General features: G+C 30.1%; 3 protein-coding genes and 1 pseudogene across 3 annotated transcripts; 2 read left to right on the forward strand and 2 right to left on the reverse strand.

The window, feature by feature from the left end:
- Positions 1-704: 704 nt before the first annotated feature.
- LOC110626214 (PI-PLC X domain-containing protein At5g67130) lies at positions 705-4022 on the reverse strand. Its single transcript, XM_021772000.2, has 9 exons — positions 3971-4022; positions 2768-2826; positions 2532-2657; positions 2170-2307; positions 1979-2077; positions 1581-1884; positions 1264-1484; positions 1061-1147; positions 705-917 (listed from the first exon to the last, which is right to left on the reverse strand). The coding sequence occupies exons 1-9, from the start codon at positions 4020-4022 to the stop codon at positions 888-890; spliced, it is 1116 nt and encodes a 371-aa protein (XP_021627692.1). The 3' UTR covers positions 705-887.
- A 554-nt stretch (positions 4023-4576) lies between these two features.
- On the reverse strand, positions 4577-11412 carry LOC110626320 (annotated as a pseudogene).
- On the forward strand, positions 11393-15675 carry LOC110620709 (cytochrome b5). Its single transcript, XM_021764531.2, has 3 exons — positions 11393-11620; positions 14986-15052; positions 15170-15675. Exons 1-3 carry the CDS (start codon positions 11411-11413, stop codon positions 15418-15420), a joined length of 528 nt encoding a protein of 175 aa, XP_021620223.1. The 5' UTR covers positions 11393-11410; the 3' UTR covers positions 15421-15675.
- An 889-nt stretch (positions 15676-16564) lies between these two features.
- Positions 16565-18639, forward strand: LOC110618686 (peptidyl-prolyl cis-trans isomerase E). Its single transcript, XM_021761907.2, has 2 exons — positions 16565-16945; positions 18179-18639. Exons 1-2 carry the CDS (start codon positions 16627-16629, stop codon positions 18394-18396), a joined length of 537 nt encoding a protein of 178 aa, XP_021617599.1. The 5' UTR covers positions 16565-16626; the 3' UTR covers positions 18397-18639.
- Positions 18640-19185: the final 546 nt, after the last annotated feature.

The following is a 19185-nucleotide window of genomic DNA, read 5'->3' on the forward strand; positions in this document are numbered from 1 at the left end:
TTTCAAACGATTAAATCGAATTGAACCAAATCAAATTATTTAATTCAATTTAAATTTTATTTAAAATTAATTCGATTTAATTTTTATAAATATTGAAGTGATTGGTGAGATGTCCGAATCCTTGCCCATGCATTTGCCCACAATCATTTAATTACTTCTATATACTTCATTACCATTATGGTTTTAATGTTGTGGCAATTCAATGCACATCAAACAAATTAGTCCAAACTTCTCTTGTTAGATAGGTATTTTAATTGGTTGTTTCGAATTTAAATTCTAATAATGAAATATTCTTTTAATAAGTTTATTTGATATTAATTAAATAAGTAAATTTTTGATATTAAATTATTTATAAAAAAATATAAAGTACCTCCAATTCTTAATTAATTATTAAGAATCTTCATATTTCCAAACTAATAATGCTATATCTACCATCCTACTTGACTTAGCTATCAATTTTAGTTAATAATAATAGAGCTAAGTTATGAAATTTTGATTCGGTTATTTTGAAAGTTAAGAATTTTAAATTTTCAAGATCGCTATTAAATTTGGAAAGCTGCAAAAAATCGTCACGAATTAAAATAAATACATAATCAATTAATTTGCAGCTGAATCTAAATCTTTTCAATGTGTTAAAATCAATCGTTAGGGAGGATCACAAGGCATAAGAGGTCAAGGGGGGTGTTAAAATCATTAGACCCAAATGAAAATCTTTCTATAAACCAAGCATGATGGAGGAAAATGTCTTCAACTAGATTTTCACTGCAACTAACTTCTTATTTCATCATTTAACAGGCTTCAATTTCTGAATATGTAAATGCCTACTTCAACCTGTAGATCCAATTTCTAAGATGTTTAATTGTCTAAGCTCACGTTTGATTTGCTTCTCATTGAGTGCACGTTGCTGATGATCCCGCCTGCAAGTGAGAAATGATTTTAGTTCTAGCGAAGGAATTGTTAATTATCATACTCTTGTTTAAATCAAGAAAACCAGGTCAATTGTGAATTATCCATTACTGTTTCTTGTGATCTTGGTCGATTAACATATGTATATTCTTACCACACATGCATGTACATCATTGCAGTCACATAGTAGCTCCCCGTTCAGTGTGTCTACAGCTTGAAATGCTCCACCTCCATTGCTCCTCTGCATCATCATTAACTAATTATCACATCCAATCTCATCATCTCAAAGAAAAAACTTGTTTGGCTCAGAGGAAAATAAAGAAAAGGGAAAAGTTCATAACTGTAAATATTCTATACCTTGTAATAATCAACAGCAACAAAGTTAGCCCATCTATTACCAGATGCAGCATAACATGTATGAAGGGTATCAATAAGGCTTGCAGAATTCTCATTGCATGCAATTTCTTTCACTGGAACTGATCCAAAGTGATTTACTAGCACCAAAGATTTTGTTTTGTCACTAAGTGATGATGACTCTGCTCTGTTAGTACAATTCTTACTCAGCCCATCATCCCCATCTGAAAGGAACCAATAATAATAATAAAGTATTTGATATCACACAAATTATACATTAATAACCAAAAACAGTAAAGGAATTTCTTATTGTTGCTCACATTGGTTCTCAACCATATAGTTCCATTGATAAGCTATTCCTTCAGTTTCTTGTTTAGACTTCTTTGAAGTGAAGACGATAAGCCTTTGGTTATTGTCAACCATGTCCTTCACCAGCGGCCAGTCATTTCCATTTTGAGGCATATTTGACACTGGAAACCAATATTTCATCAAACCTGAATTATTGAAAACGTTTGTCAATCCATTTGGTGTTGAAACGTAGTCTTCCAGGATCAATGTTACAATTTCTGATGGATTTCCTGACAGGAAGGCTTCTATTTCCTTGAAAGTGTCTATAGCAGGTTCCTACAATGCAAGGAAACTAATAGAATGAACAGGATCACAGGTATCACCTTCTACTTGAAAATAACGCAGATATATGAGATTTAGAATAACTCACAAATGCTGTAAAATCATGGCATTTTCCCTCAAATGAATGGCACAACCAAACATCTCCATCAAAATCATAAGTGTCCAGCATTAAAGCTCGAACCCCATGCTGCAATATTTTCTTGTTGAATGGTAAAAAGGAAACTTTGTTTAAAACAGGTAAAATAATGGATATTAAGGGATAGCCATCTACAGCCTTACATTGAGCTGTTGTGTGACATTGTCTTCTTGATTTGTAAAGGTCACTCTAGGAACTCCTGTGTGGGATGGCTCTCCTTCGATGGCAAATGAATTGTGAGTAGTCAAGAATGCATATTTGTTGAAAGGCAGAGAATTGTTCTGTTTCAAACCCACAAAATTAATATTACTATCTCAACTCTAAGCCCTCAATCTTTCTTTCATGGTTTTGAATTCAAGACCTTAAAAAAAAATCATGGGTTCTATTGAGAAGGACGCAATCAGAGATTTAGCTCAATGTTACTAAGCCGTCTCTGTGAAGTCTCTAGTTTTAGTGGCGGTGGGAGCTGTTTGAGAATGAAAATGGCAGAGAAATATAAAATTACCATAAGCTTGAACTGGTCTGTTATGTTTGATCTTACACATCTTGAACCCTCAAATACTAAAGAACAAGACAAGCAAGTAAGCCCAGCTGCACAATCTGCATCAGACGAACAAGTTTCTTGGAGTTGCTGCAGTAATGGCAATCACTAAAACAGAATCAAATTGAAAATTCACAAATAATAAAGTGTTGAAAAGATGTTCGTAAAATTTCCTGAACTAAAAGGACAAGTGTGAAGACCTTGCATTGGCCAGTGGTGCAAGCAAATGCAGTAGCAATGAAACAGAACAAAGTTGAAGCTGTGAGTAAATCAAAGTTTGTTAGGTGAGCCATCAGAACAGACAGGAATTTAGGGAAGGGCTTATGTTGTGAGTGAATATACTAATACTGATCTTTTAGTAACGCTTAAAATTATAAAAATTATAATAATTAAATATAAATTAGTTATATATTATTGATAATTTATTAAAAAATATATAAATTAATTATATATATTATTAATTTTATTTTAAATTTTTATAAATTAACAATATTAAACAAATATATTAAATTTAGGACAAGCCTAACTCACCCAAAAACTAACTCACCCAAAAACTAACTCAAGGGGAGGAGTGTCTATACCTCAATATAAGAGTCACATTACCCATTTCCACAACCGAGGTGGGATTCAACACACCCCTCACGCCCAAAATTTGAATTTTATTAGATTTTATTAGTACGTGACACATTTATGAGAGGCCCAACATCGGATAGGGAGACTCTGATACCATATTAAATTTGGATCAAGCCTAACTCACCTCAAAAGCTAGCTAAAGGGGAGGAGTGTCTATAGCTCATATAAAGGGCACATTACCCATTTCCAGAATCGATGTCGAATTCAATAAAATATAATTTTATTATATTATGAAAATTTAAAATTTAATCAACAAAGTTTTGAGTTAGCAATAAATTAAATTATTTATAATTTTTTAATAAATTAATAATATAATTAATTTATATTTAATTATTACAATTTTCATAAATATAGATATTTAATAAATTAAAATTTTAATTTAAATATTTAATGAATTAATATAAAATATACTGATTATATATTTATCATTATAAATGGTGCTGCCATTAGAGGAAAAAAAATAAAAATAAAAATTCTATGAATTGTGACATTTTATAAGGAAGGATGCTTATGGGGCAACTCACCTTCCTTACTTAGAAATGTGGAAATAATTATATCATTATCATTATTATTATTATAATATAAATACTTATGATAATTACGTGCTTTATATTTTCCTCATTTTGTAAGATTTTTATTTTTTTTATGAAAAATAAAAGGAAATACTGAATCCACATTCTTACCATATAAATAAATTTTCAAATTTTAATTAATAAAAATTAAATAATTATATTTTTATTATCATTTCCATTTAATTATCGTTGTTTCACCACCGCCGTCGTTGACGCCACCGTTATTTAGCTGCACTAAAGCCATTTCCATCGCTAATCACGATTTTTTATATTATTTTAATATAAAATATTAAAATGACGCAATATTGTCTATAATTTTGTGCATAATTTTTAATATAAAAAAATATTTTATTTACATTTTTTTATCTTCTTAATTTATATTATTTATTTTACTTTAATTTTATTTATCCATTTCATTCAAAAATTTTATATAATTTTATATAGTCACTCTAAATATTTATATATTTTACATTTTCATCTAATATTTAAATATTTAATTATATTATAGATAAATAAAAATATATTACTTATAAAAATATATTAATTAAATATTAATTATAAAAATATATTAATTAAATATTAATTATAAGTATACATTAATTAAATATTAATTAGCAAATTAAAAATAAAATAGACTCATATATATTAAATTATCAATTAAAAAAATATATTCTAATTTAGATGGTCATTTGAATTCGTATATTACTCTCACAAATGTTCTATTAATGCATTACAAAGTGCAAAATGGACATCTTTATCCTTAATTTTTTTGTGTCGAGCCAAAAATTATTCAAATCGGATTGTTTAATCGACAACCATTTCAACAGTTAGAGTTGAAAATTCTCTACCGTTTTCAATAGGTGCACTAAGATCACGTTCATCATTGATTATCATATTATGCATGATAATATATGTACTTAATAATACTTCTTTTTTCAAAAAACGTGATGGCCCTGCGACTATTGCAAAACATAACTGCAACACTCCAAAAGCATGTTCAACATCTTTTTGATATGATTCTTGTTTCATTGCAAAATACCTTTTTTTCTTTATTTGTGGTTTACGAATAGTTTGCACAATAGTTTGACCATTTCGAATATATACCATAAGCTAAATAATAACTCGTATTATATACTTTTCTTTGAATAACATAATGAGCGGGAGGAGCAATATTTTTAGCAAGGTCGGAAAGTAAATGCGATGACTCCAAATATTAATATCGTTATTGGAGCCAAGCATTCCAAAATATGCATGCCATATCCAAATGTCATAATCAGCTACAACTTCTAAAATGATTGTTGGCGATCCACTACGACCTGTATATTGGCCAGCCCATGCAGTAGGACAATTTTTCCATTTCCAATGCATGCAATCGAGACTACCTAACATTCTAGGAAAGCCACGTTGCTCACCAATATAAAGAAGTCTTGCAATATCCTCGACAGTTGGTGATCTCAGATACTGCTCACCAAATACCTCAATGGTAGCTCGACAAAATCTCTTTAGACTTTCAATTGCAATGGACTCCCCGATTTTTACATATTCGTCTGTAGCATCCGCCGGCAAACCATACACTAACATCCGAAACACAGTTGTGATTTTTTGAAGAGTAGATAATCCAATTTTACGTACTACATCTCTTTGTTGTTCGAAATACGTATCATGCGCTTTTATTGCATCGACAATACAAATGAATAAATTTCGAGACATTCTATATCGTCGACAAAACATTACATCATTGAATCGTGGATTATCTGAAAAATAATTCAAAAATAAATTACGATCAGCCGCTTTATGATCTCGATTGATTACTAGATGACCTGAAACAGAACTACCTCTAGAAACTCGATGTTGATCTTGTATTTGCTACAAAACCATCTTATTTCTAAGAAATTGTTGATTAACTACTTGTGCTTCCACTGCAAACTCATTATCATCTAAAATATAATCATCAATATCTGAAGAAGATTATGATGAATTTTCAGCATCATTATTTGATGTATCTCCAACATAGAAATCCATTTTAAATAATGATCTATAGAATTTTTTTTAAACGAATTTAAGAGAAACTAAAAAATGTGAGTTATGTTTATATCTTTTAAGAATACATTATTTAATAGGAAAATGTGGGGATAGGGATGCATACTATCCGAAGGTGGAAATCGAGATGAAATCCATCCAACGGTCGATTTTAAAATGAAATCTATCAGGATACTGTTGGTTTAATTATTATTTAAGATTCTATCTGACTTTATTGAAAAATATGGGGATAGGGATGCATACTATCCAAAGGTGGAGATCCAAATGAAATCCATCCAATGGTCAATTTTAAAATGAAATTTATCAGAATACTGTTGGTTTAATTATTGTTTAAGATTCAATATAACTTTATTAAAAAAATATGGGGATAAGGATGCATACTATCCGAAGGTGGAGATAGAAATTCGATTTTAAGATGAAATCTATCAGGATACTGTTGGTCTAATTATTATTTAAGATTCCATCTATTTTTATTAAAAAATGTGGGGATAGGAATGCATACTAGCCGAAGGTGGAGATCGAAATGAAATCCATCCATCAGTCAATTTTAAGATGAAATCTATCAAGATACTGTTGGTTTAATTATTGTTTAAGATTCCATCTATTTTTATTGAAAAATGTGGGGATAGGGATGCATAATAGCCGAACGTGGAGATCGAAATGAAATCCATCCAATGGTCGATTTTAAGATGAAATCTATCAGGATACTATTAGTTTAATTATTGTTTAAGATTCCATTTGATTTTATTGAAAAATGTGGGGATAAAAATGCATACTATCCGAAGGTGGAGATCCAAATGAAATTCATCCAATGGTCGATTTTAAAATGAAATCTATTAGAATACTGTTGGTTTAATTATTGTTTAAAATTTCATATGTCTTTATTGAAAAATATGGGGATAGGGATGCATATTAACCGAAGGTGGATATCGAAATGAAATCCATCCAACAGTCGATTTTAAGATGAAATCTATCAAGATACTGTTGGTTTAATTATTGTTTAAGATTCCATTTATTTTTATTGAAAAATGTGTGGATATGGATGCATACTAGCCGAAGATGGAGATCGAAATGAAATCCATCCAATGGTCGATTTTAAGATGAAATCTATCAGGATACTATTGGTTTAATTATTATTTAAGATTCTATCTGACTTTTATTGAAAACTGTGGAAATAGGGATGCATGCTATCCGAAGGTGGAGATTAAGATAAAATCCATCCAACGGTCGATTTTAAGATGAAATCTATCAGAATACTATTGGTTTAATTATTGTTTAAGATTCTATCTAACTTTATTGAAAACTGTGGGAATAGGAATGCATGCTATCCGAAGGTGGAGATTAAGGTGAAATCCATCCAACGGTCGATTTTAAGATGAAATCTATCATAATACTATTTGTTTAATTATTATTTAAGATTTCATCTGACTTTATTAAAAAAATATGGGGATAAGGATGCATACTATCCGAAGGTGGAGATCGAAATGAAATTCATCCATCAGTCGATTTTAAGATGAAATCTATCAGGATACTGTTGGTTTAATTATTGTTTAAGATTCCATATGACTTATATATATTGGAATGCCAACATCTACAACTTATCATAAGTTAGCCATACCCTTTAATATTTAATCATTTTGGGAGTCTCGCAACCCACGTTCTTTGCAATGTCGAATGCAAGTTATTGAGAAGGCTATAAGAAAATTGAATCTTATTGAGAAGGCTATAAGAAAATCGACAAGTTGAAAACTTATATTCTAGTGTTGCTTCAGAGCAAGATTTGGTGAGTTTTTTTTTTGTAATTACTTTGTACATAAATTTTAGAATTTTTCTTAACATTTTTCAAATTATACAGCTCAATCAAGCGAAAACTTTACTTATGCAAGATCCAATATACAAAAAGGAATTTAAATTTGACCATGTTTGGAGCATAATGAAAGATGCTGAGAAGTTCAAAGATAGTAGCTCTAAAAAAAAATAGTTCAAAATCAAAGCTACTCTTATGTGTCCTCAGAGTCGGACAATCCTACTCCTGACTCACCTATAGTACCATCTTCAAATTTATCATCATTTTCAATTCATTTAAATGAGGATATTGCAGGAGATTGTAAATCATCGGATCGACCTCTTGGTGTCAAAAAAGCAAAATTGAAGAAAAACTTGATGAATCTTTTTCATCTGCTCTGAAATGCTTACATGCTGATAATGAAAAACTTATGAAATCGTTGGCGAATGTAACTACAGAAAGAGAGAAGGGAAGGCTAATCAGAAGCAGAGCCTTGGACTTAAAGGAATTTAAAGAAAATAAAAATTTTACTACTCGATTTAAATTCTATTTTCGATCCAATTGCTCGTGAAACATTTCGCCAAGAAAAATTCGAATATCAAAGAAAAGGGCTCAACGTCAATAACCACCACTGTCATCCATCTCTAGTGTATATGGTCAATATCTCAATGATATTATTGGATCTGGATCCGACCTACAGGAATATTAAATATTTGGTGTGCTGTTGCTGATTGTATTTTCAATTAATATATATTGTTCAATTATAATATATGTGTCACTCCACTTATTCTATATAATATATTATAAATAAATTAATTTATCATAAATACTATTTATAATTGAGAATATATTAATTTAAATTAAATTTTTATAATTATAAAAATATAAAACAAATTAAAGATATAATAAATTACGAGAGTGAAAAAATAAGGACCTAATTGAAAAGTTTTAAATATTCAAATAGTAAGAAAGGAATTTTATAAAAAATTATAAAGTTTTGGACTATATTATAAATTAAATAAAAAAAATTAAATAGCGCTGCTACAGTGTCACGCCAAATACAGTACCAAAATCCCGCTAGATTTTAGTGCTGCGTTGGAGGCTGTCTCCAACACTAAAATAAAATTTAGCGTAGTGTTGGAAATGGTCATGCTACTATCACTAATATTAATTTCTATAACCAATAATATTTAAGGAGATTTATAATTTAGTCCCTAAATATTGCCATTATTAACAAGTCAGTCCCTACACTTTTATAAACTTATTAAAACATTCTTATCTTTTTTCTCCGTCAACAAAAGAGTCATTCCGTCTATTTTTACTGTTAAATATATAATAAAAGACCAAATTACCCATTCTTTTTCTCCGCCTCCCCCTCCTCCTCCTCCTCCTTCTTCTTCTTCATTGATTCTTCCTCCTCCTCTTCTTTTTCTTTGGTTCTTCTTTTTCTTCTTCTTCTTCTTTGATTCTTCTTCTTTGAGGAGGAGGAGGATGAGGAGATTCTTCTTCTTTTTCTTTTTCTTCATCATCATCATCTTCTTCTTCTCCTTCTTCTTCTTCTTTTTCTTCTTCTCCTTCATCATCATCATCTTCTTCTACTTCTTTTTTTTTCTTCTTTTTCGAGGAGGAGGAGGAGGAGGGACTGTTTCATTGACGAAAAGAATTGATAAAAATATTTTAATAAATATGAAAAAAATAAGGACCATTTAATAAATTTCTGAAAATATAGGAACTAACTTGTCAATAATAGCAATATCCAATTACTAAATAATGGATTTTATTTGAGGGTAAAATTAGATTTTAAAATTTTTCTCTCTAATCTTTTATCTATTTTTAACGGAAAAAAGGACAGAAAGACTATTTTGTTGACGAAAAGAAAAGAAAAAAAAAACATTTTAATAGGTTTCTAAAAATGTAGGGATTGACTTGTTAATAATGACAATACCTAGAGACTAAATTGTAAATCTCCCTAACATTTATTATTACTATCGTAATAAATTAAATATTAAAATAAAGTTGTAATAAATTGAATATTAAAATAAAGTTGTAATAAATTGAATTATATACGTATCACTTTTTTTTATAATATAATTATTAAGAAAATTAATAATATAATATAATCAGTAAAATTTATTTTCACTTATTATTTTTAATTTAGCATGTTTTTCCTATTTTCAGATATGCTATAAAATTATAACTTAAATTTTATTGATTTCATCTTCTTTAGTTTTGGTATCAACAAATTATCTCTCACCTCAAATTAAATTGACTAATGGAAATGCGGCTTTAATTTAACCTGAGGAAGTATTTAAGACTCCATTTATTTTATAAAAAACATTTTATAAGAAAATATTTTTCGTATATTTTAATATTTAAATTTTTAAAAAATTTAATTAATAAAAAATATTTTTATAAAATAAAAAAGTTAATAAATTTTATTTTTAAATTAAAATTAAATAATGAAAAATGAGTGATCTAATTAATAAATATTTTTCATAAAAAATATTTTTTAAATACAAGTTATTTTTTAAAATAAAATTTAATTAATTAATTGCAATAATGTAGACTATTTAATGTATTTTTAAAATAAACAAATTAAATAATTAATTTCACCATAACTAAATAATAATTTTTTTTCTAATTATTACATTAAAATATTTAGTTTTAAACAATTTGAATGCACATATGCCATAAATCTTCATTTCTTTTTTTAAACATAAATTTCTCAAATACAAGAGTATATAATAAAACTAATATTTTAATTTTCTAAAATATAAAATAAATGTTAATAAAAATAAAATATTACAAAACTCTTTAAGTGTAATTTATATATATATATTTTAAACTTAATCTCAATCAAAATATTAATTGAAAAATGGCAAAAGCAATGGTTGCTTATCATCATCAACAATTCCCATTTAGAAATTAATTTTAGTGATTTTTTAAATACCTAATTAGTGAAATTATTATTTATATTCCTCCATTGAAAGCCTACTTCCATGTACTTGGCAATTCTTTGGCTTTTTTTTTTTTTTTTTTTTTTTTTTTTTTTTTCTGATGATAGCTAGAGTTGAGCATTTGGTCGGTTCGATTTTATCGAAAACTGAAATTTTAGTATTTATGAAAATTGAACCGAACCGATTTTGATTAGAAATCGAATCGAACTGAACCAGTCTTATTCGGTTTGATCAGTTTTGATTTTTAATATTTTTTTATTTTTTACACTTTATTTTTAATATTTTAAAATTTAATTAAAATATTTTAATTTTAATATAATTTAATTTCTCTATATTATTGAAATAACATATTATTATTACTAATTGGTTCGGTTTGGTTTTTTCAATTTTTTTTTATTAAAATCGAACCGAACTGAAATAACCGAAATTTTTAAAATTAAAAATCGAATCGAACCGAATTGAATAAAAAATTAAATTAAATTTTAAAATTAATTTGATTCGATCAATTTTTTTCAACTTAAACCGAATAGTGCGCAGCCCTCCTAATAGCTCTTCAACAAGCCTTAACTTAGGGTTTATATTTTATGAAATTGGGTGATTTGATTCTGTGGAGGAATAATGATCAAAATGGGTTAAAATGGGCTAAAGCTTTGAAAATAAAACAATTATATTTAATAAAATGGAATTTAATTCCCTTAAGAAAAAAAAAATAAAAATGGGCTAAAACTTTGAAAATTCATAAGCTTGGAGATGGGTTTGCCATAAGCAGTCTCATTCACCTTGCTGGGTCCAATTGGACCACTACACAACTCTCGGCCCATCATAGAGCGGCGGGTGAGAGCAGGGGTGACCTTCATGCTTCAGGCTTCTACAAGAAAACACAGGGTTGAAACTCAACGAAGATTCAACGAGAGAGAAATATTTGAGACCAAAGAAAGGTTTTTGAGAGAGACAAAAGAGACTCCAGTGTTAAACAGTATGCCTACTCTCACGAAGCTCTACACAATGCACGAAGCCTCCCAACATAAGACCAAGGAGGATTGCTGGATCGTTATTGATGGCAAGGTACCCCCGTCCCAATCTCTCGTTCTTTCATTCCATGTTCGTTTTCTTTTTACAAAAGTTTCTGGGTTTTCTCTCTTATGGTTTTTATGGGTCATATCTTCATTTTTTGTGTGGTGTTTTATGCTTGTTTTGAACTTTCCTTTTGTGGGTTTTGCGTATTATTCTTATTTCAGATCTGGGTTGCTGCTATATTTCTTGTTGTTGCTTATGATTTGCTGTTGCTCTTGATAATCTTGCTGTTGCTCTTGATAATCTTGCTGTTCTGTGTGATTAAATATTATAGTTGGAGTTTAAAAAAGAATACTAGTGATAAGGTTGTTTATTCAATTTGCTTTCAAACTCTAGTTGATGTCTTGTTGTGTTACTTGATTTCTTTTAACATAGCAATTTTCGTTCGAACACGAACACGTGGAACTTGGAAAAATGTTTGTGTTACCTGTACAGTTTCAATGAAGCCTATCATTTTCGATTCTAAATTCTTATCTTTTGATTGTGGGAATTGAGTTGCAGCATCCTTGCCTTTTACTTCATAGAATAAACTTTATGTTGTGTTAACACACAACATATTATTTTACAAAGGAGGTGAAAGACTACATTCCATGTGTTTTTCTGCTCATGTTTTACTTAGTGCGTCTTCTTAAAACCTTCTTTTTTGAAAATGTCTTTAAAAAAATTAATTAAGTAAAAAAACTAGAAAAGCTTTCTACATGTCACAATTTCTCAAAGCACTTGTGTCTAAGCAGATTGCAAATGCAGTGCTCAGCATGGTTTTAAATAAAGGTTTATTGGTTTTGACCCCTCCCCCAAGCGGTTACCTTTACACCGTTTATTTAAAAGCAGTGATAAATTTGTTCATATAACAGTCATTAACAGTTTACTTTTTTTTTTAAGCCATATGGACAATAACTCATTTTGTTTTTCCGAGATTGAGAAGTTTTATACCACTGTGTCTCACTTTTCTTAAATTTCTATAAGAAGTTAACTATTTATCTACAAATATTTCACTTCTTTTTTCTTAAGCTAAGATCATCAACTATCTTTATAACTTCTACGCATTTATATCTTAATAAAACTTGAGTTATTTATCTTTCTTGTGGCCTTGTTTTCCCTAATCTATTAAAGAATGTTGGATGCCATGTTCTTTTTGTCAAATTTAGAATATGAAGAACTATCTTTTACTGTTTATATTATCTACTTTGTTATTATGTTGTTAACAATGATAGCTTGAATGTCTTTATTTGATGTATGAATGTCTATTATTTGATTGGGTATCTTAATTATACTCTTGTCTAAGGATATCTTTTACGTTACGGTTCTTACAAGCCTGTTTTTGTAACCTGCAAACGTGGCCGTGACCATGATTTAAATTCCTGGTGCTCAGGCTGAGTTGGCTTTAGTTTAGATATGTTTGTGTTAAGAATCGAACAATCACATAATTCAAAAATTAAGCACGAAAAGTAATCAACATACATATTTAACGTGGTTCACCAATTTTGCTACATACACGGCAGTTAGAGTTTTCTTTTCTTTTTTTTTTTGGTAAGTTTTCAAACAGAATACGATAGGAGAATATTGCATATTTGCATGTTTAGGGAAAATATAAAAAAGACAAAATAGTCCTAAAAAAATTCGTCTTGAGGGCTCTGTCCTCGAACTCCCACCTTCGGGTGGGGGTTCCGGCCAACTCAACGTGGAGTTGGATCCGCGACTGGAGTATGGTGTATAGTCCATAATATATCATTAGACTTTATATTTCAATAATTCTCCCACTTGGAGACTAATCCAGTCAACTCATCCATCTTCATTCTTCATGCCAATATATCCAGCAAAAAAAACCTAACTTCAAACATCTTTCATACTATTGTAAAAGACCAACTGAGGTCTTACACAGTCCCAGCTTTCCAGTATCAATACCTTTAGTCAACATGTCTGCTGGATTATTAGTATTTTCAATTTTCTTCAAACACATCTCATATTCTTCCAACAGACTGCGAGTGAAATGGTACCTATCTACGCGCTAGATGAGCTTTATTATGAAGTAATACATTGGGTTCTAAAGAACCTAGTCAAGCTGCATCTTCCTAACTCTTCCAAGTGATCAGTCAACTATACTATCTCCTTACTTGCAATATATTCAGCCTCTGTAGATACATAAAAACACACTTCTAAAGTTTAGACATCCAGCTCACTGCTGTTCCATTTATAATGTAGACATGCTCGGATGTGATTTTGCTTGTATGTACATTTCCACTAAGATCAGAATCAACAAAATCCTCTAATACTACCTTTGCATTCTCATAACAAAGTGACGTGCTAGTTGTTCCTTTTAGGTATCTCAAAAGCCATTTCACGGCTTCCCAATGCTCTTTTCCTAGATCTAACATATATCTGCTCACAGGTCCCATTGTGTGTGGTATATCAGGTCTAGTGCAGACCATAGCATGCATTAAACTCTCAACTGCAAAAGTATAAGGAACTTTTGCCATGTGATCACGCTCCATAGTTGTTTTTGGTGATTGCTTATTTGACAATTTGAGATGGTTAGCTAAAGGTGTGCTCTTGGGCTTAGGTGTGACTGGTTGCTCTTCTAGTTTTGCAATAGTGTTTTTTGGATTCTCCTGTGGTCTTATTGCAACATCACCAGGTGAAATTTTGTACAACTCAACTTCGGCTCTCATCTCTTCTGCATCTTCATATTGCACCCCAGACTTGGTGTGTACGGTGAACTAAAGCACTTGAAAATACGGTTGCAATTAGTTTTTGTATTGTAGGGGCTTTTCTAAAGAGCCCTTGCAACCAAAAAAAAAAAGGTTGTCAAAAAGTGATAAAGGACTAGCAATGGCCAATGGCTGCTGAGAGATAATTACATGTGCTCATTGTTAAACAATACCACTGTTTACTCTCTGCTACCAGTTCATGCTTCAGATTCATTTTTAATTTTTTTTCTCAGCTTGTAGTGATGAACCTCATGTTCCAACAAGAAAAAATCTAGCTGCTGGGTCATATCTTGATTATTCAATCTTTGGCACCTGACTAAATTAGGTTCCCCATACAACTTGCTCAGCTTCATGTTTGATGACTTGAATGCTCATAACTTGCATATATTTTGTGTTAACCTTGCATGTTTTTTTGAAGTTGTAATGGATGTTTATAAGCATTATGATTTGATCTTCCATATTCTGAATCTATATTTGTGGGTAAGATAAGAATTCAACTCTTTTGTCGATCAAAAGTCGATGATCTGACTTATATTATGCTTTATTACCAAACCAGGAAGTGCTTTATCAGCATCTCTAACTCATGAACAGAATACAAACTCCCTCACTTTCTCTAATATTTGCATTTTTTTTCTGTGTCAATTCCAGGTGTATGATGTGAGTTCATATTTGGATGAGCACCCAGGTGGAGATGATGTCGTCCTTGCTACAATTGGTATGCTATATTTTTCGATCACGAATGAAACCGCATCAACAAAGTTCTATCTGAAAATAAGTAAATTACCGATATCAAAAATGTAAACTGCTAATTTAATTGGTGCTTTCATTGAAGGGAAAGATGCAGCAGATGATTTTGAAGACGCAGGCCACAGCGAAAGTGCAAGGGAACTATTACAAAGCTTCTGCATAGGTGAGCTTGACACATCTGCTCCAGTTATCCCAGAACTTGAAATTTCCTCCAAGAAACAGCCAGAAGTTTACTATCAGAAGCTCAAGGACTTAACAAAGCAATATTGGGAAGTTCCTGTAGCCATTGTTGGCATCTCTGTGGTAGTTGGCTTCTTGTACTTGCGAAGGAAGTAGAGCAAATCTGAAGTTTCCATCTGCTCTGCTGAGAAGAAAACTATTATTACAATTTTGAACAACTAGAGACAATGATGCAGATAGATGCTCTATCATTACATGTAATTTTTCTTTTTCTTCTGTATGATTCTTGCAGAAGGCCTGCATCTCATTTATAAGAATTGGAAAATAAATTGATTGTAAAATACATTATGATTTTGTTTACATCATATCAGGAGTTGGGATTAATACCTATTGAAATTCATGGTTTATTTATATGAGCTATTTACATGAAAAATTTAAAATTTTTCGTTATTTTACAATTTAATTTAAAATTTTAGAAGATAATAAAATTATTTAAAATTATAAATTTTATTATAATTATATTTAAATTTGAAATTTAAATTAGAGAGAGACATGGATTATTTTATTATATTTATTATATTTATATAATATGTAGATAAATACCATTGATATAAAAAATTTATTAGATAAATACTATTGATATAAAAAATTTATTAGACATAGATATAAAAAATATAGGAATTAGAGTATTTTAATTTAATAAATCTATTTAATTTTTAATAAATCTATCACAAATATATGAACTATTTTTGGTTATTAATTTAAAAAATGTAATAAACCTATTTAGCTTTTATAAAAATACTTAACTATAAAATATATGAATAATTTATTTTGGTAATTTTTAAATCATTAATAGAAAATTAAATGATAAAAGGGCTAAAATAAAAATATTAAACTATTAATTTAAAGGAAAAATATAAATATCATTTTATCTGTTTTTCAGTTTAAAACTTATAATTTAATTTATATCAAATTAATATCTAACAGTATTTTTCTGTCAATAAATAATAATAATTTTTAAAAATTATTAAAAATATTAATTTAAAAATTATATTATTTTATAATATTTTAATATAAATTAAATTATAAATTTTAAAATAAAAAATAAAATTATAAAATAATTTTTGCTTTTTTAAATTAAAAAATATTAATAAATAATTATATTTGAATTATTACATGTTTAAAAATTACTGCTATTTTAATATAAATTAAATCATGAAATCTGCTAAATTTAAATATACAAATATATACAAGTTTAACATATTTTACTAAAAAAAAGTTACATATTTGAAATACAACGTTTAAAAAGTTAAAAGCAAGCCGCAGCAGCCCAGAAGGAGAAGGGAAGCGTAACGGAGGAGAATGGCGGCGCAGCAGCAGCAGCAGCAGCCGGTGCAGAAGAACACACTGTACGTTGGAGGATTGGCAGAGGAAGTGAATGAATCCATTCTCCATGCCGCTTTTATTCCCTTCGGTGACATTAAGGACGTCAAAACTCCTCTAGATCAAGCCACCCAGAAGCACCGTTCCTTCGGCTTCGTTACTTTCCTCGAAAAAGAGGACGCCTCAGCCGCCATGGATAATATGGACGGCGCCGAGCTCTATGGTAAAGTCCTCACTGTTAATTACGCCCTTCCCGAACGCATCAAGGGTGGTGAACAGGGTTGGGCCGCCCAGCCTAGTACGTCCTTTTCCTCTCTTTCTCTCGCCTATGAATTAGGTTTCATAGTTTCGAATTTGTGTGCTTGGAAAGTTTACGTTTTATGTTTTTGGTTTTCAATTTAGTTCAATTTTAGTTTACGTTGTGGGATTTCCTTGGTAATTGAGGATTTATGGTTTTGGATTGTTTGATTAAATTAGGTTTTACATATTTAGAGGAAGCATTACAACGCAGAAATTGGGAATATATTTATCTGGATGGATGATAATTTTGATTCTGAGCTAATTATTCATTTGTCATTACAATATTCGAGTTTTGATTGTTTTTGTTAAAAAGTTCCCTTTTCTTGAGTTACGAATGGAGAAATTTCAATCATTTATCTGAAGAAGAACTAGGGTTTTGTTTCTCAGGGTTGTAGTGTTGAACATAAAGTCTTGATATGTCAGTTGTGGGGACTTGTTAAGAATGTAATTTGTTAATAGTACAATAATTATATGAAGTAATACGCATTTCTTCCTATAATTCTTTGCATGTGTCATATTTTTGCTGGACTTGTTCACTCTGTCACATAAATTACGGTAATCTTTATGCACTATATATATCCAATATATGTTGCTTTTCAAGATAGTAAGTGGTTTCATTTAGTCATCTTGAATTTGGATCATTGGTTTCTCATGTGTCTACTCTATTATCAAATGCTAGCTCGCTTTAATTAGGGAGAGGCTAAGGAAAGCACTTGCTCATATGAGCACTAGCTTTCCAGCCATTGATTATGCATTGGGATGGGTGAATACTGAATAGTATTTTTTTTTTAAAATATACCGTCTCAATGGGTTAATACTGGATCGTTGCTTTCTTTAGCCTCGACCTTTTAATTATATACAAATCACAGAAGAAACCTTTCAAGGTTTTGATGCAGCGGACTTCAAGGGTTCTAGGGTTCTTTTTGTCATCCTGTCTTCATGGATGTTCTTTTCATGCATCACATGTTCAGACATGTTGCCTTTGTTAGTAATGGTTGATGTTCACGAACTTCTGTTCGGAGCAGCTAAATTGTTGAGGATGCCAAATCTGTGTTTTTGTGATATAGAACACATGTCTAATGTGGGGCTGCCTGTCAAATTAAGTGTCATTGGGGACTTGGGAGTTGTTCTTTTTAATGAAATATTGTGATCTTAATATTTTCTCTGAAGCCTGCAAGTCTAGAGATGAAAATTATGATTTCTAGATTAACACTGCTCTTCAATTGTTCAGTTTGGGCGGATGCTGACACATGGTTTGAACGACAACAACAACAAGAGGAAATGGATCGAATTCAGGCGGAAAACAAAGCTGCAATGCAAGCTGCAGATGAGTTGCATAGAAAGAAAATGGCAGAGGAACGAGAAGGAGAAAAGGAAGATGAAATGGAAATCAAAGATGATCCTATGGCAAGGGCTGAAGCAGAAGTTTTGCAACAGACAAGCTCTTAGATACTGCAGGGAGCATATGATGAAAGAAATGTTGACTTTCTCAGCAGATGCAAAATTTTGCTAATTATCTGTAACTATAACACTAATGAATTTGGTTTGGTTGTCTGTCTTTTTTGTTGATAGCTGTTTACTAAATAGATTTCCTATGCTATCTGGTGGATCAATTTCACAAGTGCTGTTCAATTGGTGTAATCATTTCCATATCTTCCTTTTCCAAATTCTAATGGGGCTTTTTGCGTCCAATTTGACAATTTTCACATTATGCAAAAATGTCAAGCCAATCAGTCATCCAGCAACTGGCTGACAAGAGATTTTATGATGGGGAGTTATTATTGAAAAGATTACATACTTGAATATATTAATCAGAAGGTATTGAAAGTTGATCTAAAATTAAATTTGATGTATTTTAGTTATACAAATTTTAAAGTTATTTAACCAACTCTTTTACAAATTAAAAATTACTTCGAAAAATTTTAACTTTATCATTATTATTTTTTTTCCATGCAAAGTGTCCTGGGAGTGAGCTTGATAAATTGTCCAAATTGTACAATTTCAAAGAGTCGTGCGGCACTTAATTTTTCTCCAAGACTAAGTCAGTTTTATACCTTCCAAAGTAGCTCAATAAAACAGTTGAACTCACCAAAAAAGAGCGAACTTAATGCACAAGAGTTAAAAAAGAGGATTCACGAAGGTGAAAGGAAAAACTTAATGAACAAGAGTTAAAAAGAAAGAGCTGTAATTCACTAAATAAAAGTATAAGGATCAAACTGTAATTGTATAAGAGCTACA

Source organism: Manihot esculenta, chromosome 1 (genome assembly GCF_001659605.2).
Source record: "Manihot esculenta cultivar AM560-2 chromosome 1, M.esculenta_v8, whole genome shotgun sequence".
NCBI classification, from domain to species: domain Eukaryota; kingdom Viridiplantae; phylum Streptophyta; class Magnoliopsida; order Malpighiales; family Euphorbiaceae; genus Manihot; species Manihot esculenta.